Source organism: Apostichopus japonicus, chromosome 13 (genome assembly GCF_037975245.1).
Source record: "Apostichopus japonicus isolate 1M-3 chromosome 13, ASM3797524v1, whole genome shotgun sequence".
NCBI lineage: Eukaryota > Metazoa > Echinodermata > Holothuroidea > Aspidochirotida > Stichopodidae > Apostichopus > Apostichopus japonicus.
In genome coordinates this window covers 18,587,066-18,613,281 of record NC_092573.1, presented here as the reverse complement: position 1 = coordinate 18,613,281, position 26,216 = coordinate 18,587,066, and the positions used below count along the sequence as shown (strand labels likewise).

General features: G+C 36.2%; 1 protein-coding gene across 1 annotated transcript in view; it reads left to right on the top strand.

The window, feature by feature from the left end:
• Nucleotides 1-26,216, top strand: part of LOC139978464 (uncharacterized) — a 179,363-nt gene that overhangs the window by 26,767 nt on the left and 126,380 nt on the right. The window contains exons 15-19 of the mRNA XM_071988719.1: nt 57-1,412; nt 3,147-3,197; nt 9,578-9,667; nt 10,508-10,606; nt 20,612-20,755. Of these exons, the coding sequence (XP_071844820.1) occupies nt 57-1,412; nt 3,147-3,197; nt 9,578-9,667; nt 10,508-10,606; nt 20,612-20,755 (1,740 nt within the window). The remainder of the gene's footprint in view (nt 1-56; nt 1,413-3,146; nt 3,198-9,577; nt 9,668-10,507; nt 10,607-20,611; nt 20,756-26,216) is intronic.

Below are 26,216 nucleotides of genomic sequence, written 5' to 3'. Positions count from 1 at the left end.
TTGAAAATAGAATATTTTTGCAAGGAAATGTTTCATGATTTTTTTTTAAATTCCAGAAATTTTTGAAACAGAATCCTCAGTATAACAGTAAAAGAAGTCTGGCTCCAAAAGAGAGATTGCCTGACATGAGACAGTTAGATAACAAGAGAGCTCTGATGGGACCTGCCACTGTTGGGGCGACATCCAATTTCTCCCTTGTCAGATTGGGGACAGTAGCAGGGGGGTTTGGGTCGGAGGGTCCTTTTGTCACGCATATAGTACCGGCACCTGGGGAAGCTGTTTCGCTGGATTTATCTCAACCGCAGTCTAAACTTGGATCACAGATAAATCTACGGACTTTGGATAAAGAACCCAAAAGGCCCAGAAAACTTAAAAAGAGCACATTTCCAGTGAACCCGACAATCTTACCAAAGCCACCCATGCCAGGGTGTGTCATCACCGTGGACCCTACGGGTAGGACGCCATTCATCACCATAAACGGTACCGCCTATTCCATGGGTTTCTCAGGGGTACAGCCAACATTAACATCAGGCCCTGTAGCGGCTCCTGTGACCAAGTCAGGAGGACACAAAAGCAAATCGAAAGGATCGCAGAAATTATCTTCCAAGAAGAGATCCCCTCTTAAAAGGAAAGGAATCAGTCCCGGCAAACGAATCGGTTTCCCCGTACTCAACTCATCTCCAAAAGGCTCTTCCGCTCTCAGACAGTTCAAATTGGGTAAAGGGATACGTAATAAGTATGCATGGTCCAACGCACAGAAGGCCAAGGTCCGTAAAGGGTTGAAGTTCGGTTCAGGCGACTCTAAGGAGTCCCCCATGGCGGCAGGTCTGCCGGATTCAGATGGGGACTTTGTAGATGTGGATAATAATATGGAATCAGACGATGCCACAGACAAGATGGAATTAGGAACCACCGGGGTCTCTAGAGGCAGCCCCTCGGTCTGTTTTATGTCAAACCCTCTGGCCGAATCTACGCCAGTGATTCCACAACAGCAACAGGGAGATCTTGAACAATTACCAGCAAATGATACTTCGGGGGGTGAAGAACATGCAGCCGGCAATCCATCGAATATGGAGGAGACAGAGGTGGACGTAACGGGCGATGACGAACCGGAGAGGGGGGCAGCCGACGAGGAGGGCAGCGGACCCATGGGTGGTAAGGAGAATGTCCCCGGCATCGAAGGCCAGGAATTACAGAAAGGAGACACCGGTCAGGGTGGTCTGTCTAAGGACAACATCGGTCCGGAAGTTTCGAAAGTTAGTGGCAAGGGGGTGACAGATGGTTTGAAATTTGGGCCTAAGAGGGTGAAGAGGCGAAAGTTAGTGACCAAGAAGATGAGGAACAAAATGAGGAGGGATTCTGAAATAAGGAAGAAGTTGACTGATCCACAGCTAATGGAAACAGATGAACAGGTGAGATGTTTATACCTTTGGAGAAGGGGGAGGACGACTTTGGGGGTTTTAATCAAAAACTGTGTAAAGAGGTTGAGAGGGTTTGATGTTTGGATTCTAGCAGGGAACCTAAAAGAAGGTAATGAAGAAAATATTTCCAAGTTTTAACATTAATTTGTGAGCATCCCTCTGTCTTTCTTATGAGTGTATGGAAGTTAATTTATTAGAATCAAATTAATGGCAGTTCAGATATGCTCATGTCATAACTTTCCTTGCAAATGCGTACATACCAATCTTTGTGTCGGAACGTACTTCACATAGGTAAGATAGTAGTGAAGCTCACAGAAGATCTTGTTTTGGAAAACTGTTCAATTATACTCTGATCCAGCCGTTAAATGTTGTCTTGTGATATCTACCATTGTCATTAATAAGAGCTCTCCGAATCCAGTCTCAATCACACACCAATGCAGTAGTTTACTCTCACTCTCTCTGTAAATTAACAAAAAGATTTTTTTTTCTTACACAGGCTCTCTAGTGGATAAGCAGTTTGCTTACAGTTTTATTTTATTTAATTTAAAAAAATGTTTAGTATATAAACTTCCCTGAAATTCACACTGAATTACATACAGGTGTTTATAAAGTCTTACTTGATGAATGAATTACTAATACCAAATAGTACTAGGAACTTTCCTTTAACTGCACACACACACACTCTCTCCCCTCCTCCCTCCACCCCTCCTACATCACCATTGACCACCATAATTTTTAATATTCATTTATGAAATATGAAAAGCAGAATCATTGCTCTGATACACACAGATAGTGGATTCTCTGTCTGCACTTCCAATTCTGTTGCCTCAATTCCTTAGATTTCACCCTTGGAGCTACTCACAGCTGTTAAACCGTAAACTTTGAGCTGTATGTGACAAAGGAGATCACGTCTAAGGAACTTTACTCTTAAATGAACAAAGACAAACTGTAATGTAGGAGTGAAGAAGAGTTAAGTTTGGAGGTGGTTGAGAGTAGGGGAAGTAGCTCAGGGGAAATTGGAAATTCTTTGAGGTACCAACTATCTCTCAGGTTTATTCGATTCGTTCAAACTTAGGCAGTCTGTACAAAGTTCTCTCGTCGAGTCAACCGTCGACCCTATTTGTCAATATTTTCTTCTGTTTGTTTAGTATAGTACTCTATACTCTCATTTGTAAAACAGAAGAAGACAGACACGATTTATTCCTAAAGAAGAAACAACAGATAAGACATATTAGCCTGGTCATTAAGAATAAACTGTTAAACTGAGAAAAACTTAAATAATGTTTACATTTAAATATTGATATATCTGTCAGGATAAACAAAGATTGGAAGCCATTTATGAAGATGTTTGCTACGGAATGTGCTAATATTTTACGTCTGACACTTTGTGTATTTAGTATACGGTCGGTCTTGCGTCATTTGTAAATGGATATTTGCTATCTTAACCGATCAATTTTTCCTTTCGCATGCTTTACCGGTAGATAAATGTTGGGAAAGCAAGAACATCTGTTATCAATAATTTTTCTCTCTGCTGTCAAGAAATCTCTTGTGATCAATATTTTCTTATTTTGCTGCTAGATCAATTTTGCTCTTCAAATTATTTCTTTATCTTTTCTTGCAAAAACTCGTTTTTTTGGCCAGCAAATAAGCCTTGAAGGGCTGTCGCTAATTTGTTATTTTGTTATTTATCTTTGTCTTTTTGTTCATTTCTTTTATCTTTTACAGAAAGAGGGAAGAGAAATTGCTTTTTCGAAGATGTTTCTAACCAATGCAAAGGTAGGTTTCTGTTGTTATATATATATCGATATATATATACATATATATATATAAATATATATATATATATATATATACACATATATATATATATACACATATATATATATATATATATATATATACATATACATATATATATATATATATATACATATATATATATATATATATATATATATACATATACATATATATATAAAATATATATAGATATATATAGTCTCAAGCCGTGCAAGTGATCAATAGTTTTCCTATAGTTATATATGACAAAGTCCAGAGATGGAATGAGGTGGAAGGGTGTGTATGGTGATAATAATATGGATGGATATAGAGTAAAACATATATGAGGAATTTGGAAATAATAATTGGATGGAAGATGGGAGAGTGGGGACAGGCAACGGGAGGGTTGTTTCATAAATAGGTTTTCATAAAAATTGGTTTCATAAAATCATATAATGGTTTCATAAAAGGCATATCTTCTAAGATTAAAGCTCTTCTATGAGGAAAGGGATCTACAAATTGTGAGGATTGAAGAAGGTGAGGTGGAAACATGAAGAAGATAATCTCACCAAAGTGGACAATTTTCTTCATTACTTAAGTTTAGTACATTGGCTGACCACTGTAAATACTAAATCAGTCTTTGTTGTGTTTTATAGGGAAGTAATGTCAATGTGATCAATTTTTGTGAGAAAAATTTGTTTTCTCTTAGAAATTGAAAGTACACATGTCCTCTTTACATGTGACTGCTGCAGTGTACTCATTTAGCTACCGCATATTTGAGTCGGTGAAAGCTGGGTTTTGGATTGCATTCTAACTTTTTAAGATATTCAGAAAAATGCTACATGTAATATTCACCCATAATCTAGATTTCCCATCAAAAGTGTTCGACCGATTATATGATAATCGGTTATTACCGATTACCGATTAATTCCTGTGACAATCGGCCGATGCCGATTACTGATTATTTCATTGTTTTCGTGGAACTGACCGAATATATGATTAAGTGTTATGCATGATTACCAACTTCTAGTCCAATACAATCAAAGATGTTAATGAATGTTAATGTTAATGAACAACTTAACTTTCAAAGTAAAGATTAATGGAGCAAATAAAGAACACTGTAATACATACATGGGGCGCTGTACGTTTATAACAATGAGTCGCAATATTGCAATCCCACCACAACACAGTACATGGCAGTGCTGTACAGACTACAGAAGGGGGAAATAGTAGCCATTGGCTACGGAATGAAAAAAAAAAGTTAGGGCCAGCTTTTACAACTGGTATTATAACCATTATCAGTGTTGCAACTGCAACCTAAATAAAGTGAAAAGTAGACTGAACGGAAATAAAACATTCATAATTTTGTAATCTGATATCGAAACCTATAATCTGATATGAAAAATTACACAATCCTAGACGTTTGTTTCAAGTTTTCAATGATTACCATCTGCAAGGGAAAACTCTGATGGAACGTTGTTTCAAACGATTGTACATAGCAAGTCAATGGCGCTTCTCCATTGACTTAACTACATGTTGGAGAAATCACACACTAAAGTCCCATTGACTTTGTGGCCCGTGTAGCTGGAAATCAGACTTGCTTTAGTCGGATGCGGGAGTTCAGTTACTGAAAGGGGTTATTTTAGCAGGTATGGTACATGCGGTCAGGGGAAAAAAGTTGCTTTGTGCTTTTCGCAAAAATATCCGTAAGTGTGGTTTCCTAATCACAAAATACTGTAATGCAGTAGAACTACTGAGGACTGTCGCCAATATTTTTTAGGAATTTTTAGAGTATTTTGTATTTCATCATTTTATAGCATTTGTAAAATCTTGGGTGCATTGCAAACTGAACAGTTATGAGGCTCAACTGTTCTCTAGCCAGACTAGCCTTATGTACGTAGAACTCACAATGATCAAAGCATCATGTTATCGTTTTCACTTTCCAGTTTTCACATACAGTGAAAGGGCCAAAGTGGTTAAAAAGTATATTGTTTGGGTTTTATATTTAGTGAAGACAATCAATCTTTCTTATCAATCGTTAAACACGGATAACAGGAGGTTTTGTTAGATGCAAGAAGCGAAGTTAAAAAAAATAATTGTGTCGGCCCCTAAGCTTATCGCGGGTATACTGTATGATGTTAACTGCCAAAATTGGATACTGTAGTATATCGAACAGCATTAGTACAATCATGTGTGAGGGACTTGCGATACCATTACAAGGTAGATTAGCGCACCTTCCCCGGCTATGAATAGGGTTGAATTGAATGATGTCAATTCTTCTCTATTTGTGGTTGTGGGGAATAAAATGCGCTGAAAAATACAATCCTTTATGTGGAACGTACTAATAGGTTCTGCATAATTGGTAGCGCAATGGATTTTGCAGATGCCGATTATTTACCTATTGTCTGATAATCGGCCCGATGCCGATTTTCTAACCGATTATCGGTCGAACACTACCCATCAACCCATGTAACAGTTCTTGTGTGGATACAATTGTGTCTGTGTACAGTCACTTCAAGAGTAACACACTCCATCGCTCTGTAAAGAAGAAGAGTCCACAACAAAATGTGTCCACAACAAAATGAGTCCACCAAAGTTGAGTCCACAAATTTTACAGCAAAATGAGTCCACAAATTTAACGCAATGCGCATTTTATATTCAGAATTTCAAAAGTTTATTACTCGCTTAATTCCTAGTGCTATTCTGCTGGATTAAAGAAGCAGATTATTTTTAGCAGATATGTTTTTGGCGCCACCTTTACCTGTCCTTTAAATCGCAACTTCAATATCAGGTGAATTTTAAGAGGTTCTACGCATACCAATTTTGCATAACCATGAATATGTTTATAGTCTTGAATGGCTAAAAGTAGCGAATAATGTATTGAGAAGGACATTTTTTTTTAAACTGATTTCCAAAAAAAAACAGGTCTCAATTTTGATGCAAATATAGAAATTACTATTCACAAGTTGACGCACTTCATTCATGTGCATTCATCGAGAGAGAAAGAGAGGCTTGAATCGCAATAAAACTTTACGAGTTTGTACAGAATTTCTAGAGAGTTTTAGCCAAATGGATAGAGAGGTTTCTCAAGAACCTGTATAGACCTGACAGTTCAAAGAGAGTTTTTTTATTTTACTGGCTAGCTGTGAGCATTCCAATAATATTTTATTTTCCCTTTTGGTTCAGGGGGGGGGGGAGGCTGTGCTCTAGGGCTTAGACGTTTATTAATGAAGGGAAACTTCTCCTCTTTCGCTGGTTCTTGAAATATAATTTCCCAACAATTGTCACATGCAATCCGCTACAATGGGCCAGAGGTTCATCATCAAATTTCTTTGATATTCAAGTTTTCTCTGAAAGTCACATGATCCATAAAGTCAGGGTTTTTCTCTGTTTGGAAGGATTTGCTTTCAGCATTTTTACTGATTAATTTGCATTCCTGTTAGTTTTCTTGTCCTTTATGACAGCAAGCTCCTCTAGTTAATTTCTTACTTTGTCTACAGCTTAAAGGAATGTAGAAAGAAGTTTGTAAATGGCAGAATTATCTCTAGTTTGCCATTTTACACACGGTTTAAATATTTGAAGAAACTAAATGTAAAAATAACCTGTATTTCTTGACACTGTTTTCCTGCAGGCATTTGCTATCCACCCCTTGATTTTAGACTAAAAATTGCAAAAGGTGGTTTTGTTTTATCAGCATGTAGCTCTGCTTATTGTGTTCCTTGTGGTTACATGGATAATCTGGTTTCGAGGCTTGTATCAAGGCCAAGGGCTTCTCATGAGACTTTAACAATGTACAGTAACTCTCCTGGTTCCGGCACAACCAAGTGTTCACAAATCCAAACAGACGGTACAGTACACCACATTTGTACATACCCTCAGGGAACTTCCCACAGGGTGCAGCCCATAATCCAGCACATTTAACTATTTTTCCAAGTTTATCTCTGAGATCCACCCCCCCCCCACCATTTAATTTTATACACCCTGATAAAGAGAGGCAAATGAGATGAAGTGTCTTGCCCAAGGACACAACATAATGATCTATCCAGGATTCAAACCTACAGTATGTAAGTCACATTCTTGCCGCTAGCCAAATAGTGAGAGAAGGCAATCGGTTGTCTTTATCTGGGAATGTGGGACGATGTCACAATGGCTGTGTCTTCTCAACAGTTTGGAGTTGATCCTTAAAAGGAGCTTGAGAAAAGTTTTCATGAGATGAGTCAGCTAGCTCTGTGGACATCACTACATTGAAACCAGACATCCTTCCTGACACCTTTAGCAAAATGCTGTATCTCAAAATAACTGTACCTTCCCATGAGGATATTATAAAAATACAAAATGTTTTCAACTAAATCAAAAGTCATATTTGTTAGTAAACTCTCTTTGGCAATAGTGGTTAAAGCCTCTATAGTGGTCAGTGCAAACCCTTGTTTATTATTCTTTAGTGTTTACACGGGTCCAAAAATCGGGAACCGGGTACCCGAGGGCCGTTACCCGTCGGGTATCCGGGTACCCGGAAAAATTGTTTACCCTAGTGTATCACGATTATCAAGAAATTACATATTGAATGCTATAATAAATGCATTATATTCTCTACTGACAATGTTTCATGTTCAAATACGTAGGTGTAAGATGAGGTATCAAACCTTCCTCAATAATTTTTATTTGCTTTTGTTTCTTTCATTAACTTGTTAGTAAATTAATTATTTAATTATAATTAGCATTACTACTAACATCGCACTGCCGCCGCTGCTTATGCTCGCTTGTGCACGTCTATTGGATCAAACCATATAAATATCCAATGTAGCTCTTAAACAGTTGTTACTACTACTTTTATCTATTATGCAGGCCCATGGGTCGCATTAGCCGCGAGATTGCACGATACGCGCAATTTGATCGCATTTGGAAAAAAAAAAACGATTAGTAAAAAGCCACTTGCAATTACTATTTTTTAGTTATCCCGTCTATAATCCGTAAACATCTTGTAAAATTCCTTGTCAGCCTTTCCTTGTATGAAATAAACGAATGAATAAATAATAATTTCTTTCACATGGTAGCCTAACACCACACTAAGTCAATGAAAAATCTAGCTAAGCCTAACCATCTGTTTATTTGCTGAAGTTGTTACGCAGTTATAAGATATCTATGGAAAGCCTTCGTTATTGCTGTTATCTTTGACCACATTGTAGCCTAACACCACACTATGTCAATGGGAAATCTGCCTAACCGTTGGTTTGCCATTTTTTTTTTTTTAAGTCACACTTTGCGTAGGATTCGGGTAATAAATTAGGAACCGGATAATGTCGCGTCGGGCGGGTACCCGGGTACCCGGATAACCCGTGCAAACACTATTATTCTTGTTAACTTAAAAACCTTCAAAATGAACTCAACTGTGGTGCTGTTTATATTGTAACTTACTTTAATAATGATTCTATATGGGCATGTGTGTGTCAGATCAGGTCAAGGACAAGCTTTTAGTTCATACAGTATATATATATATATATATATGTGTGTGTGTGTGTGTGAATGATCCCCTTCACATATGTCTTTTTTCATGATTATCAGAATGTGAGTGATTTCATATGAATATTTCCTTATTTTATGAGTTCAAAATGTAGTCAACCTTGTACAATGAACACTGTACAATAGGTGAATTAAAGGACAAGCAAACCCAACCATCCCTCATTAGCTTATATGATGGAAATCAAAATTGTTATGAATGTTCCCCGTCCCCCCTCCCCCATGCAGCCAATAACTAAGGAAAATTGCATTGCTATTGTCTGATGTAATGCCACTTAGTGGTGAAACCTTAGATTTTTCCTTTGGTTTTTTGCTTTTCTTATTATCTAAGGTGAATGCAGATTATGAAACCTTGTTATGTCAAAAGTTTTCAAAATAATGAAACCTTGTTTAACAATGAAACCAGTGCCATTATTAGGTCATGCTAACAATGTACATGAAAAAACCCATAAACAAATTTAAGCATATATGTGGCTTCATGATGTAATGTTTAGACTTGTTCAAGTCTTAGGTCTCTAAACTGTGATTATCTCCCAATTGGAATAAGTGTTTAGATAAGTTGTTGGTTAAAGTAAGTATCTCCATCATATAGATGAAGGTCAGGGTTGCTGAGGGTGGTGTGTAGCGGATGGGTCGGGGGCATGACTTTACTCAGCACATGTCTAATTTTAATCGGGCTATCTAGCCAGTCGAATCCAGTACTTACACATATTTGACGTTATGACGTCACATTTCGGTTGACGACCCATAACTGTCTTTCTTCTTTTGTTTTTGAGCACTGCTACTCAAACATCAATTTCCACGTCACCCTTTCCTTCCTCCACATTTCATAAATTACATCTTGTCTTTCTGCCACACAGAGAATCTTCCATGCTACCCCAGAGAAGTACTTAAAGCTTCTTCACTACTTTCAGGACTTTACAGCAGATAGTAAACAAGGTCTTGTCGACGTAAGTAGCACCTATCGTGTTTCTTGCAAGAGAAACATTGACTTTTAACTTGATAACGAGTTGAAAAAGCTCTTGAGGTTGACAGAAGAAAAATTAGGTTCTAAGCGTTTCACTTTTGCTCTCATCTTTGCTGGTTATAGAAAATGAACTTACATGGAAAAACCAGCGTTCTACTGTTAAAGGATAAATGTACCAATAACACGGTGAAACTAAGACATGCAATGCGAAGGGTACATAAAAAACAAGCTAATTTGGAAAAAACGTGGACCCCTATTCTTTCATTAGGTTTTGCTTTTTAAGAGAACATAAATATTCCATTCATTACACATTAATTGTTGAGTCCTTTCATTATGTTCATTATGATCAATCCTTTCATTATGTTTTACTTTTAAAGAGAACATATATATATTCCCTTCATTACTCATTGATTTTCGAATCTGAAGTCCATACCAGTCGTAATTCCTTGTAGCTATCTAGATTGTAAGTGAACATATATATTCCCTTCGTTTCGCATTAATTGTCGAATCTGAAGTCCGACCCAGTCGAAATTCCTCATATTTATCTAGATTGTAACATCGTCAAAGAAATTTTGGAAAAACCCTCCAATGTAAACAAGATACAATTAACTTTCCCCATGCGATTTTAGGTGTATGTCTGTACTTCTCTGCTTGTGAAATGAATCCCAGATTTGGATCCTATCTCCTTGTTTCCGTTCATTTTTATTTTAGTCTCATTATTTATTCATATGAGAAGAGTGGGAGAATTTGCTTTAATCCCTTCTTTAACTTCCTCTCTTTCCCAATCATTTTTCCTGATCTCTTTTCTTTATTAATATAACAGCTGTGCGAGAAAGTTTTCACCCTCTTGGAGGATCACCCTAAGCTGATTCTGCAGTTCACTGCATTCCTGCCTCTCAGCACTGCTCGGGAATTGAAAAGGGTAAGCTCATTCAATTTTCTTTTCCGTCTCGGATACTGAACAGTTAGTTCCAGAAGATTTCCTGCCAAAAATTGGGCTTGAAAAATGTGTGAAGTGAGTTTGTTCTATTTCTTTAAAAGTAATACAAATTCATTTGATAGTTTTCACTCCCATATATTTAAAAGATGAAATACCAATTCTGTAGCTGCAATTTTTGTTTTCTTAAAAGTCTAAAGACACCTAGCCAATTTTGCCACATATTGAGTACATGTGTCTTGTGTGGTAATCTCATTCAAAATCTCTTGAGAATTTACGAAAGCTCTTTTTGTTTTCCAAGATATAAACGTTTGAAGTTTTGATTAATCTGGGGAAACTCATTAAATATGTGCAAACTATGATGTATGACTTACTTCAGCCCTTAATGAGTTAACCCATAATTACAAGCCCACATATATCATTTGAATAATGTCATGTTCCTCTTTTCAAAGAAGACAATAAAGTATTTTCAAATCTTGCCGTAGGCTACAAACCTCTTTTCAGTGTCCTTGAAATGATGGTTGTAAAAACAAGGAATAACATGTAACAGAAAACTAGGCAGTCACTCCCTTTACATCATCAATGTGCATAGATAGCTAATATTTATTCGTTAATGAAACTAGAATTAAGGAAAAAAGACTTATAAAATTGGTTAATCTCTGATGGATTTTGATACAAGTTGCATCTATTTTCATGATTTCTAATGCCTATTAGAGTGATTAGGACAATGTTGTTCCTAGGTGTCCATTGACCTTTATTAAGTCAAAGTAGCATCATAATTAAAACAGCTAATGATGAAGTTAACAGTTCACAAAAGTTGACGACAAAACAAGACACATCCTGTTTGGTTTTGACAATAGTTCTTAATTAAAATAAGCAGTCGTCGGCTGACGCCCAAACACCAAAAGAAATGAAGTGCTATCTGCATTTTTCCATGGATGGTTTATGTAATAAATACACCTTGGAAAAGGCTGAAACAAACTTACACAGTTCAAAATCCTGTTTTGGGGGAATTGAAAAGTGTATTAATAAGCTCATCCAATTCATGTTTTTATCTCTGACATGAACAGATCAACATGATTCCTGCTAGAAAGTGCTTCAAAATTTCTAAAAGGAGCTTGCTTGCTAAGTAACACAAATTTTTATGTTTTTTTTTGTGTTTGTTTTTTTGCTGTAAAATTTCTGCTGTAAAATTGACTTGATTACATTGATTACATATGACTCTCGGTGAACCTGTCTAATCCATATTAGAAAAACTCAGTACGTGCCTCCACAAAGGCAATAAATGAAAGGAACGTGGCATGATATCAGGGATGTGCTTGGTAAAAATTGTAATAAGAGCCTTGATTGGCTAGTACATGATTCAAGCGAGATCAATGACCTACAAGTCCTATTGCAGACACATTTAATAACTACTTTATTAATATTGATCGGGAGGCAGCTAGGCAGTCATAAGTCCAGATTTGATAAATTATCTTAATTTTAAGGATGACTTATGTATGTACCCAACAACTGAAGTTACAGGCTATCTTCTGGAATAGGATAAAATTAGAGCCCTGGCTTTTTTAATGTTGAAAACTGTTGACAGCTTGAAGCTTTTTGGTGTATAATAATGAACTTCTCCAAAAATAAAGTTAACTGCTTTGTGTTTTTTATAAGCTTCTAGTACTGTCACAAGATCACTGCTGGCGAGAAAGGGAATTCTCTTTTTATTTGAAATATGGTTTGGTATCCATAGAAAATAACATTCTTTCACATGAAAAGATAATTCCCCTTTCAAAGTCTTACAAATTTATGAATTTATGTAGAGCTGGAAGTTCAGTTTCATATTTACAACATTAATGAAAAGATCCAAATCAAAGAAGTTTGATTTCTTGTCTTTGTTTTTCATTTGTTTTGGTTCAGCTAGCCAAACCAGTTAGGAGTAACATTTAAACTAGGATGACACCATGACTAGCCGCACCCCTAGAGCTGCTGGAGGAACCACTAGTGGCTAGTTGCGCCCCTGTCTGCTAGTCACTAGCCATGCCTCTAGCAGCCAGCTGTGCCATTGCCTGCTAGCCACACCCCTACCTGCTAGCCACACCCCTACCTGCTAGCTGCACCCCTACCTGCTAGCCATGCCAATAGCCACTAGTTGGCCCATTAGAGGTCCCACTTGCATAGGGGTTGATGGATAAAACATGACAGCAGCACATGAAACATAAACAGGTGTTCTGTACTCAGTTTCACTGTGCAGTTAGTTCACACTAGGTCTTTCTTGTCATGAGTGGGGCTGCCCAGATCAGTAAACATCATACAATCTGAACAAAAAATGCTAGCATATGTTATGGAATGCTGTTATCCTTTGGGCTATACAACTCACTAGAGGACTAATCCCTTCATACTTTCTGGGGGCAATAGATGTTGATTAGGGACCCTCACCCCCACCCCAAGAGTTAGCCTCTTTCAACCACATTTTGTTTGGAAAAGTTTCATTGTACAGTAGGAAAGAACAGACTGACAATAGTTTGCACAAACAGTAGTATCTGAAGTATCTGAAAATACCAGACCGTCTTATTTGGTTAGCAATCCATCCTTGATTGCTTCAACTACAATAAAATCTTCATCATTTATCCCACTCAGTTTAGCCTGTCCTTGATTTGATATAATGTAGTAGTCTAATCTCTAAATGTCAGCAGAAAAAACAAAACTTGTTTGAGTTTCAGAAATCGTTTTAGAGCTTCTTCAAGTACTCTCAGAAAGAGACAGAAGAAGATGGGGGAAAAAAGAAAACACTCAAGAAAGGGAAAAAAAAAAAGGTTGCATTTTGTTATCCCGAGCAAATTTTGTACAAACTATCATCTTTTATTTGTATTAATTTTACCTAATTTATTCTGGATTACCATCCACATAACGTTAATTCCTCTAGATGTGAACCAGGTGGCAGAAGCCATTAATCTAAACATAAACTAAATACTCAACTTACTTTTTTCTAAATCTGCAGTTTGTCGACTATCATGTTAGAATGTGACAAGATATGATTTATGCCATTGGTTTGTTAAGATGACTAGAGAAGACGTTTCCTATTACCTCCGAAATTTTCGAACGAGCGAAATCTCAGTTTTGTTTCGTTTCTTCCGAGCATCCAAGGATTGGATTTTACTTTTTATTGGTCTGTGTGTCCATATTTTTCCATTTGTTTGACAAGCTAAATGTTGCATTTAAAGCAAAAAAAACCCCAAAACCCATGAAAAAGACATGTTGTGTACTGTCAGATGTGTGGCCTTTATTCCCAGGGTGTATCTGTGTATTTGCAAAATATGATATTTCATGCCATGTTGAAGATGTAAAGTCTGTCAGGACTTGAGAAATTTTGATGGAACTTGCCTCTATAGGCATGTTGGACAATTATTGTTTTGTGCACTGATGCAAGAATTACAAGTTTGGCCTCTCCTGTCAGATTTTGTAATAGGTCTTGTAAAAATTAAAAGATATTAAGAACAGTATCACAGGCACTTGCTGATGAATACTTACGAAGCAAATAGCAGCACAGTAGTAGCATAGTTTGTTGTAAAATCTTCATCATGATATTCTGGTGAGTTATCATGCATTAGGTAGGAATTGTAGGAGCAGGAATTGTACTTACAGGGTAGATAGTGTCTGTTTTTTGTAAATAGTGCTGGAAAAATTTAAAATTACACAGATAAAATATAAGTGTGTGTAAAAACAATAATATATTGGAGTACCCCACAAAATTTTGTCAGCTGATTGCATAAAATTTGATTTTTTTATATTTTTCCCGTTTTGTAATCAGTTTGTATGTTACTTTGATGTCATCATATTGAACCAATCAGGATATTGGATTAAAGGAACAAGATTCTTAATTTAGGTCATGTGAAATAATCCCTTGTTTGTCCATGAAGGTTAGGAGACCTTTGTTTATACCCCAAAGGCATAATTATGCCAAAAAGCATAATTATCCCTTAATGGCAAATTGTTTGCTTGGGCTATCTTTATTTACATGATTTTGTTGTTTAGCGAAAGACTGGACAAATAAATACATTTCAGTCTTCCCAATAAGTAAACATCTGGTCCAATGATGGGGTGAGGGTGGGGGGTGGTTGTGTTTAAAAAAAAATTCTCTTATTTAATTTCTTGTATTATATGTTTATTACGGTCTATATTTTTCAAAAGGGTGAAATTAACTTAAATACAAAGAGAACATCCTGTGCAACTTAACATTGAAAGGAGCAGATTGTTTCAGATATAAAGTACTGTAGATCCTAGGTTATCGCCATTGAAGGTTGATCTGCTATGACAGTGTTTGGAAGGTCATTGCTGAGTGAAAAAGAATAAATTAAGACACAAAATATCTTTGTATTTTGCAGACCATTAAAAAGAAAAAATGGTATTAGGTCCAGGTTGTATTTTTTAAACATCTGAGGCTCATCAATTGCAGTGACTGGATTACTGAGTCTAGCGCACATCCCATTTAGATCAGTTCTTCTGATCAATATAGGAAAGCAGACAAATTTTATGGCCTAAAAAGAGTATTACATTTATCTGTCAAGGACACCAATACAGTAAGCATGATTTCTCTAGTCTTAGCGTGCCATGTAAATGTTACTTGACAATCAGAAAACAGCTGCTTTTATTCGAGTGATCAGGTTTCCATTCCTAGCAGTCGATGACAACTGGAGACATCTCATGATTGTAATGTCGTCTTTATTTAAATTAACATTTTAATAAAGATAGAAAAGAAAAATGTTTTTTTATGTGTGGTGCCTTTCAATAGTTCTTGATTGATGTGTAAATGTGCATGGTTGGCCAGTTTTGACATTTTTTACCAGTTTTAGTTCTTCCTCATTCTCTCAAATTTTGTTTGCTTCCTTTCCTACTTTAGTTTCAAAAGTAAAATAAGTTAAAATATTTCGAAACACTTTCCTTTATGCTCAAGATCAACAAAGAGGTATTTAATGTATGATTCTGATCAGATTATTACGTTAAGTACTGTATGATAAATGAATCTAAATATTTGACAACCCATTTTCAAAATGGCCTAGAGTGGCTTAAACTTGAGGGTTCATATTTTATGCATACTTAAAGCTGGTAGGAGAATTTTACTTCTTCGTTAAAGTAAGAATTTGATTGGCTCTCAGTATATACTATGGATCTGTATTGTTGGCATGCAGGTGTGCTGGGATTCTAAAACCAGGGTCAGTTATGCAGGCTAATAATACAGTTAGTCAATCCCTGGGAGACCTTGCAATATAATACTATGGGAAGCCAAGAGTAAGCCATGTGACATTTAACAATTTCAAAATGTTTCAGTTTTTTATTTTTTATATTTTTTATATCAATCACCTCTGTAACGTTTTAAATTTTGCATGTGGATTAGAGATTTTTCAACTTCAAGAAAAAGATATAGTATCTGTTATGTTAGAGGATTGTAAAAGTAAAATAAAGACCAAATAACGGAATTGCTATGTTTTATATTATTGTGTTAAGAAGTTTATATATCAATTTATGGTAGCTCTCTGTTGTGAGTGAATTTGGTAATATATTTCCATCAGTGTATCATATACAGGTCTGTACCCTTCATAGCAATATGTAACAAGAGAAGGTGTATGTCAGACGCAGTGGGTACGTGAGAACCTTGGGATCACTTTGAGTTTTGAACCAATCCTTGAGGGGCATAAAATTGACTTGATACAAAAAAACGAGGAGAAAAACAAGAGAAGATTTGATAGTTCGATGGTAGTCGAGGCATTCACGGACTGGAATAATTTGCCATCAGTCTGTAAGTGTACAATGTATACTTGTAAAATTACAATTTTTTTTACCTAAAATGAGAAAATTTGCAGGTTGTTTGAAGCACATTTTCAATCTTACTGTGGGTTTCAGATGCCGTTGGCGTCATGTTTGTGGGGGAAGTTAATAAGAGATAGTTATGTAGAGTGGTGATGGGGAGGGGGATGAAGATGGTAGTGGGGGGAGTAAAGGAAAGGTAATCAGTAGTGGGGGGTTAATGGGGGAGATGTTGATATGGGGTAAGGTGGAGGGCAATACAGTGGGGTGGATGGGTTTGGGTCAATGGGACAAGGATGGTGATGTTCTGTAGGGAGAGGAGAGAAGGCGATGGACAATGTTGATAGGGGAGGAATAATGGGAAGTGGATAGTGAATAGGGAGATTGCTGGTATAGGGTTGATTATAGAGGTATATAGAGGAAGGGGGGGGGGTCTGCCTGGCATTATGGGAGTTATTGTTTTTGATGAGAATCTGTGCCAATGCAGTCAGATGGCCTGTGTAAGTGTGATGCCCTGCTTGTAAACAGGATATCTCAAGGTAGGAATCATGGATACTTTTCATACATGGTATGTATATGTGTCATAATGAGAGGAAGAAGCCTTTGTTTTTGGTGGAGGTCAAAGGGCATCTGAAGTCACCAGAGGTCAAATGCTGGAAACCTTGTAAACACTATATCACATGATAGGAAGTATGAATACTTTTAATTGTATAGTTACCATGTGTATGCGTCACATTTAGTAGAAGAACCCTATTGTTTTTGGTGGAGGTCAGAGGTCACCAGAGATCAATATGCTGAAAAGAATGTACGTTGTTCCTTCCTGTTGCTGTCTCCAAAATTGCCACTTTCGTTGTCTTTTTATCTTCAACAAGTTTAACCTCAACTTTTGCATTTAAAATACTACTTGAAATTGTGTATCTGTGACTTTTTTTTCCAGATCTCATACATTTGGCACGTTTTCAAAAGATTTTGATATGTACACCTAGATGTTAGACATATATATCACTTCTCTGGTTTGTAAGACACCAGATGTAATTCAACCGAAGGTTATAAGTGAAAGAAGACCACAGAGATGAGGATGTACCGTATGGTAAATAAAGGGATATTGTGTGAGATGTAGATACTAGCGGTGTTACGTTACAATAGAGCCTGGTACATCTCATTATCTTGAAAACTCACCTCTTGTAAACTGGTTTGTGTATCATATGGAAACTTAAAGATATCCAGATGCCCGATCGTGACAATGCTGATACGAAAATAGTATTTCATTCCACTTTTGTGGAAAGGTTATTCTAAATGACATTTTAAATCCTAGCAAAAGACATGTTTCACCTGTTTTATTTATTTTTTTTTTTTGGGGGGGGGGGAAGGGCGATACAGTCATTGTCAGGAGAAATCTCAGAGTCAGTATTCTCTTGCTAATACAGTAGATATGATTTGCACTCTTTGCTGATTTATCAGCTCGACAAATTTAGCGCTCGTGTATCAAAACGCCCCAACTGACATTTATTCATGCGAAGTATCTGCCCTTTGTATTCAGAAACTAATTTTAATAGATGCACAAGTTTGTTTCTGTAGGGTTTTGGAATGTTTTATTTCAGGTATGACGATAATATAAGATGGTAACCAGATGGTCTTATAAGTTAAGGTGCACTTTTTGGACGTGGGATGTTCGGAAGAGGGTGTTGGTGTGTGGGTGGGTGGGGGGGGGGTGGGGGAAGTTGGGGATAAGGGTGGAAAATTAATTACTTTTGTTAAAATTAAAGCAGATTTAATTTTATGGAATTTATAATATTAATTCAGTCAGCTGGTCCATTTGATGATACCATCTACAGGATGTGGACATCATCCAAATCTTCTTGAAACTTCGTCTTTGAAGAGTAATAATATTTCAAATTTAATTTTCCAGAGGTCTTGGCTCCTCAAGTTACCATCAGTTGAGGATTAGTCATTGTTCATTGTTGATTTCACTGTTCATTTTTTGCCATTAGACAGGCTTTTTGAACCCTGGTATTGTACTTCAAGGTCATTCCTTGTCTCAAGGTCATTGGCAATAGACTTTCTACTTCTAATTTGTATACTTATCATTAATGAAGATGTTAATACTGTAACATGTATGTCAATCAAAACATAAATGTATGTGATTTTCAGGTGCATTGTGCAGTTTATAGCCTGTAGCAATATTGTGTGTGGATACTTCAAACCTCAAATGTTCAAATCTTCTGTGTATATTTGTATTTTAATTTTATACCTTAATGTGTACAGTATGATGTATTGATTGACAAGTCTTACAACAGCATATACTGTATCAATAAATAATATCAGCATTTGGCAATAAACTTTCTACTTCTAGTATAATACACGTTACTATTTGATTTATTTATACATAAATATGAACAGTACATTAAGTTATCAATTTACACTTTTTAAGACTTGTTACTCTACACATACTGACAGATGTAATCAAATAAATACAAATATATTTATAGATATATATATATATATATATATATACAAAGAAATACTGTTGAGGTTATTAAATCTTGGTCACTAGCTGAGATAACAGCCTTGCTGTTTTTCTAGTGTCCTTCATTGGTTAACCTTCCTACTGTAATGTTATATTGTAATGTATCTTGTACAAACATGAGAAACAAATTTGAAATTAAATAGACATGCACGCTTAAAAAATCACATACATGTATAAGCAAGGGTGAAGATAAGCGGGCGCCGAACCACGCCCATAACTTCGCAACTGGAGCACAGATGTTTCCTACATAGGTTAGGTGCCACTTCTTTCAACTTGGTAGCACCCAGCTAATTCCCGATACATTGTAAGCTGATTACGTATTGCAATGACTTACAATCTAACACTTTTTGGTGAAACTCCAAACTAAGTGTGGTTCTGAATCAGTGATCATCTTTCTAATTTTGCTCAGGAGACAGTTTAGCCTCTTTCGATATATTCATCTTTATCTTCTTTGAATTTTCTAAAAAGAAATTCTAAAAGTTTGATAAAAGACTTGCGAAAAAAATCCATGGAAGTCTTAGCTTTACCAAATGTCATGAGTATAAAATTGCAGAAAGGGTGCAGCCCAACATTACCATATTTCTTTGTGCCCATGTTAATATTGACCGGTAAATAGGCTATCAAGAATTCCTTAAACGTATTTGCTTTGGAAGTTACAAGAGTGACGAATGCTTCTAGTGTTTGATCTTGCCATTACCTTGAGGATTTGGCGCTACTGGTCTATTGACATGGATGTTCCTATCAAGGCTGGAAGCCATTGCCATGCTTCTGATATTCCAATTAACACTGCAGACTTTGGGCTGTCTGATTTTCACCTTTACATAGTAACTTTCAAAGCTTTTCAATGTCAAATGTTATGTATCAGTGAAAATTTAGTGAAAAGGTAACACAGATGGTTTATTGCCCCTCGTATGCGTGTAAAAATTAAGAAAGCTAAATGCAACAATGGAAAACCTTGGAAGAAGAGAAGAGCTGAATTTCTGATGAGTTTCATTTCTGATGAGATAAATTTCCCTACTGCTGTCAGGGTTGCATTGCTTTGTCTGTTTGATTGCATCACTATTTCCAGAAAATAACTGATATTTGTATACTGATGAACCAATTCAGAATTGGAAAAAATGAAAGGGGCAAAAAACAAACCGGGGAGTGATCCCAGTACCGTGGTATTCAAGATTCTGTGGCTTGTCACTTGCCCCACAAGCAAAGAACTGGCTATATAGGGACCGCCACCAACAATGGGCTCGATAGCTCAGTTGGTAGGGATCGCCACCAACAATGGGCTTGATAGCTCAGTTGGTAGGGATCGCCACTAACAATGGGCTCGATAGCTCAGTTGGTAGGGATCGCCACCAACAATGGGCTTGATAGCTCAGTTGGTAGGGATCGCCACCAACAATGGGCTCGATAGCTCAGTTGGTTGGGATCTCAACCAACAATGGCCTCGATAGCTCAGTTGGTAGGGATCGCCACCAACAATGGGCTTGATAGCTCAGTTGGTAGGGATCGCCACCAACAATGGGCTTGATAGCTCAGTTGGTTGGGATCTCAACCAACAATGGCCTCGATAGCTCAGTTGGTAGGGATCGCCACCAATAATAAGCTCGATAGTTCATGTAAACATTTAGTCATTATATTTTTACAATATTGTTTTCTTTTTCTCTTTGGTCACACAGCTTCAAGAGAGCTTGGAATTTGTCAAAGTTCGTCTGTTCTTGCGTCAAGTCGAAGTCTACTTCAGCAAGCAACAGACCCACTACCACAAGATTATAAACACCATTCTGGAGTGGGACGAGGACAAACTAGTCAACGCAGGAATGGTAAGACCTTCATAATTTTCAGGAGGGTCAGGGAGAAACATAAATTCGCTGGAGCAAATTGGGCCAGAGGGAACCAAAATTTCTTTCTGTTATAGCTAGATTCATGGTGCGTTGTGCAGGGTAGGCCTGTAGGTGAGAATTTATGTCTTAAGGTAACTCATAGGTGTGATTAATGCTAGGTTCCATCTCTGTGGGGGGCTGGATTGAAATCTCTCAGAATGGATCTGACCTGTTGGCTACATATATGTAAGAACTACTGGCTTAGGTTTATATGAAAAGAAGGAAAAACTTGAATGATATATGTCTGTTTGTCTGTATGGATGGATGGATATACAGATGGACGGACAGATGGATATGTCATTGTCATTTTTTCTTCAGCTTTACAAGTTTGCTAAGAAGCAAACAACAGCAGTGGCACTATGATCCAACAAGACTAAGTTCTGCATTGCAACAATATTTCTGGAAGCTTCTTTACTGTTAATTTTGTAGGCCAGAGTTGCAAGCAAATATAGTCCATACAGTAGGTGTGAGTTCCTAATTTTTTGCTTGCAAAATGAAAAGTCATCTATTTTAAAATGTTGACCAGTGCCTTAAATCTTAAAGCCACTTTTTTTGCATTGTGGTCAACAGTTTTACCAAATCTACATAATTTTACTCAAAAATACAATTTCAAGTTAGTTAATTTCACCCACCTGGACCACCCTCGTACAACCCTCGTAAATATTTCCACCAATTTAAAGTAAACGAGGGAGTACAGTAATTAATGAATTTGATTTGATTTATGACTTTTAAAGTGTTTGCAAATCAGAGGCAAAAAAGGGAAATAGGAAGTAAATAAATCTTTGCAGCGGTTCTTATTCTTTGAAATGAAGCTTGGCTAAATGAAGCATTTAATGACCCACAGATATTGTTTATGGGTTTTAGCAGGAGAATCATTTTCAAGAATAATGATGGGATAAACGGTGGTCATTGTGAATTGAAAATCAGGACATGATCCTGGTTTTTAAATCTTTCGTCAGTCAGCTTTCAGTTGGCAATTTGGTTGACTTCATGTATAATGACATATGTACAGGGAATAAATTAGCGTTCAAATTTTGTGTAGCATTTTCGAAGACTGAATTTTTTCTCTCATTAAGTACTGTAGTTCCTGTGTAAAATACTATATACATCCTATAATAATAATAATAATACTAAATAAGTTCTGAATATAGCGCCAGGCCTCTAGGCGCTTCACAAAACCTAAAAAAAAATTTTAAAAATAGAAAGACAGAGAAATTAAAGGAATAAAAAGTCTAGAAAACACAATAACGAAAATTAAACAGTATGTAAAATACGAACACAATAATCTAAAAACACGAGAAGACTATAAAACAGACCAATACCTATAAAAAAACAAAACAAAGGATAAGCACAAAATAAAATAGAGTTGTACAAAAGTAAAAGTCTAGATAAAAACACGAGTATATAAAAGTGACAAAATCACGTTGAGAAACTAAAAAGATGTGTCTTTAAAATTTTCTTAAATATGGCAAGAGATTTGGCAGTCTTTATGTCGTGTGGTAGGTGTTGTGGTGTTGCTTAACACTGTTGCTTAACACTTGTTAAGCAACTTGAACCATTTTGTATAACATTTTGCGGTGCTATGCTGGTTCAAATTAGTCCCTGTTATATGCCCAAAACGAATACCAAACCTATAAGGATTATTGCTGAAAACTGAGATTGAAATTTATCATTTGACAGATCTATCTATCTAACTGAAGTTTAAAGGCATCGAAGACTCGCCCCAAACCGCGTGCCGCCATCTGAAAAAGTTCACTTTCCGTTGCTTGCAAGTGAAGTTTTCTTCTTGTCGCTACAAAATGCAGACAGTAATGAAATGTGATACCTTGTTATCTGGACCTGAGATGTCCATTGCTGCTATTTACACTGTGTTGTGGGTATTGACCGTAGCTGCATATATTGACTGTACACTAGTGTCTAATTACTGACGGTAGCAAACTGTGTGTGTATTTTCTGGGATCGATGGTGATGTCTAACACTTCTGTTACACCTCATTCGAAACTAGGTCAGATTACCGACATGAGACATTTCTTTGTGGGCGAGTCTTCAATGCCTTTAAAGCACAAATTTTTTTGGTAATTAAGGAAGTTAATTCAATTCTCCTCAATCCACAGACACACATGTATGCATATATGTAAAGCATTAATATAAATTTCTTGGGGCAACTTGTAAAATGTCAACAATTCCAACCTTTACTTGAAATTTTATTTCAAACGAAGGCTGAGGGGTGAAGGAGAATTTAGTAGTGACAAATAACATCCAAAATATTATCTACAAACTCACTGCAGAAGGAAGGAGATTTAAATGGTGGAAGTTGGAAAAGGTAAAAACATGCTTGATGCAAATCCAGAATTCATAATGGAGGTGGTTTGTTGATATTTTTTCACTGGGCCTTGTTTAACATAAAACGTTGATTGATGATGGTATGGTAGGACAAAGATTGCTCATGTTATAACCCATGGCTCTGTTTATATACTGCTGCAAACTTACAGTAATTGTTTTAGCTTCATTTTATTTTGTAAAGTATGCCCTCTACTATCAGAAAGGTTTTTTTTCATATTGGAACTGCTTCAATGAAAGAAAAAAACCCCCAACAAGAACCCCTCCCCCCTCCAAAAAAATGCAGGTGTCTTTTGCGTGATTACTGACTTGAATATGACAGCTGCGTCACGAATCCTTTCGATGATATATTGCTCGTTCCAGATGAGTTTTCAGATGTATGTTATTTTTACAACATTTTTCCAAAGTTTTGTTTCTTAGCAACGGCATACCGTCTCATTTCGGAGGGAACATTTCGTTACGCCATTAAACTGTCAGTGTTAATGGTCGTCATGGAGATTGTCTCTTTCTTCGCTGGCATTTGTTTGAACTTAATTTTGAAATTCCTTTTACTGTACTTTGTAATCTGTGGTACATATATATAGGGCAAGAGGATCTTATTACTAATGAGTAGCTACCTGTCTAATAATAAAATCAGTCAAACCAGAAGAAAGAAAGCCAAAAATTTGTCAAAGTCAAAAAGAGAAGGAAGAAGAAACAAAGAAAGAGAGAATCGCGGAAAGAGAAAGTTGTATATTTTGTCATTATTAGTTGAGTACCTGGTGAGACCGCTTAGTCATTTTCATGCAAGTGTTGATAGGAAGATAGGTTGCAGGAAAGATTGTAAGTTGGAACATGGTTATCTTGGGCTAAAGACTTTCTCATTGAATTCTGATGTGGTTCAAAATTCAATAGCAAAGCACAGAAAATGAAGAAAGTTATTAAAAATTTAACCAAAAAAACACTTGTGTTTAAATAAGAGTAAATAAACATGGATCGATAGTTATTCTTAAGGATTAATAACTAAGGGATTTTTAATGATGGAAATGAACATAAAGATCTGAAAACAAAAGAAAACAGTGTAAACTGTGTTGAAACAGAAAGAAAAACATTTGTTTCAGTGAACCTACTTGTCTTGGTCAAACCTTAAAAGACTTGCAGATTGCTGTTAAAAAGACAAAATCTGCCTCCTGCTTTCACTAGACATCATCATGCTCCATCAAAAGTGAATTTTCTCAAAATGATATACTGGTTTAGTTTCCTTATCCCTCTCAATTATTATAGCTGGAGTTTTTCAGCAAATGATGATAAAAGCAGAGACCCGCCAAACTTGTGCAATTAGCACACTCCAAATGTGTTTGTAATTTCATTATTGTAAACCTTTTAAGCAGCGATCTACACAAATTGTAACAAACTAGGTAAGATTGATAATGCAGGTAAAATTTCATCAGAAAAAGTATTTTGACAATATTATATTAACCCAGTTGTTTCTCATTATATCATTATTATCATTATATCTATTAAACTTAATGTAAAAAGCGCAACAAAAAATTGTGGGGGAGTTTTCAACTTTACAGCAGAGAAAAAAAAAGAGAAATAGTACAGAAAGCATATGGTTTTGAAAATTTTCGTGTTAGGTCAACTACCTCTATGATGATCATTAGACCAGATTATACATTTATGAAATATGACAGAGCATTAGGTCTGCTCTGAACTGGAAATCATTTGAAACAGACGTTTGTCTGTGGCTGACAACGGTTACTCACTCTGTGCCAAGTATTACTCAAAATGGAATTGCAATTTGCTCAAACTTAGTAAAAGGACAACCTAAAATAAAGGTTCACTGAGGGTTTAATTTAAATTTTTCATCCATTTCTCAACATTTTCATCTTCCCGACACTTGTAGTAATTACATTCGTCTGTGGATATATACCAAGTACAGTATTACTCAAAATCAGATTGCAATGTGCTCAGACTGAAACCACAACCTAAATTCTTTAGCTAAATGAAGGTTCACTGACCAAGGGTTTAATATAAATGTTTCCATCCAGTTCTCAACATTTTCATCTTCCCGACAATCGTAGTAATACATTCGTCTGTGGCTATATACCAAGTACAGTATTACTCAAAATGAGATTGCAATGCCCTCAGACTGAAACCACAACCTAAATTCTTTAGCTCAATGAAAGTTCACTGACCAAGGGTTAATATAAATGTTTACATCCAGTTCTCAACTTTTTCATCTTCCGGACACTGTCATAGTAGTAGTATTTACTAGGTCTGTGGCTATATACCAAGTACATAAATATTACTCAAAATGAGATTTCAATTTGCTCAGACTAAATGGACAACCTAATGATGGGTTTAATATATATTTCTTGCATCCAGTTCTCCACATTTCATCTTCCAGACACTGTCATAGTAGTAGTATTTACTGGGCTCCTTGCTTACCTGTCTCCTCACAACCTCCTCACTCTCTCTCTCTAATATGCCTAGAGTGAACTGGTAACCTTTTAACACTGTGCACCCTCTATGACTGCCCCCCCCCCCGCCGGTCAATGACCTCCCTTCTCATTCTACCATCCAAAGAACTTAGATCGTATTTTTGAACTTGTCTTTTTATCGTTTCGAAACCTATGTGCGGAATTCTGTCAAACAAAACAATTCAATATATTGTTTTAATTCGGTTAAATTACATAAATTAATATAAAATATAAGTCAAATCAATACTAACACTGCTAAGCAGGTCCTTTCAAAATGAGACTGTTAGTTCAAAACTAAAAAGTCAATTTACCCTGCCGAAAGGAACATTGTTAGAAGATCAAAGCGAAGGTTGCCAAATCAAAAACATCATTGCCAAATCGAAAAAGAATAGAGGGTGCTGTGAGATTCAAATTTGTGAAAAAGTCAAGAGAGTTGTCATATTTAATGGACAAGCATAAATTCCACATTTATTTAGTACAAAGGTTTAGCAAATGTATCAAAATGTCATGTTGTAGTACTTTGTAGATTTATAAAATTATCACAAATTTGTGGGATATAAAACGTTTCAATAACTAATTGTCTTGTCAGGAATAAGATT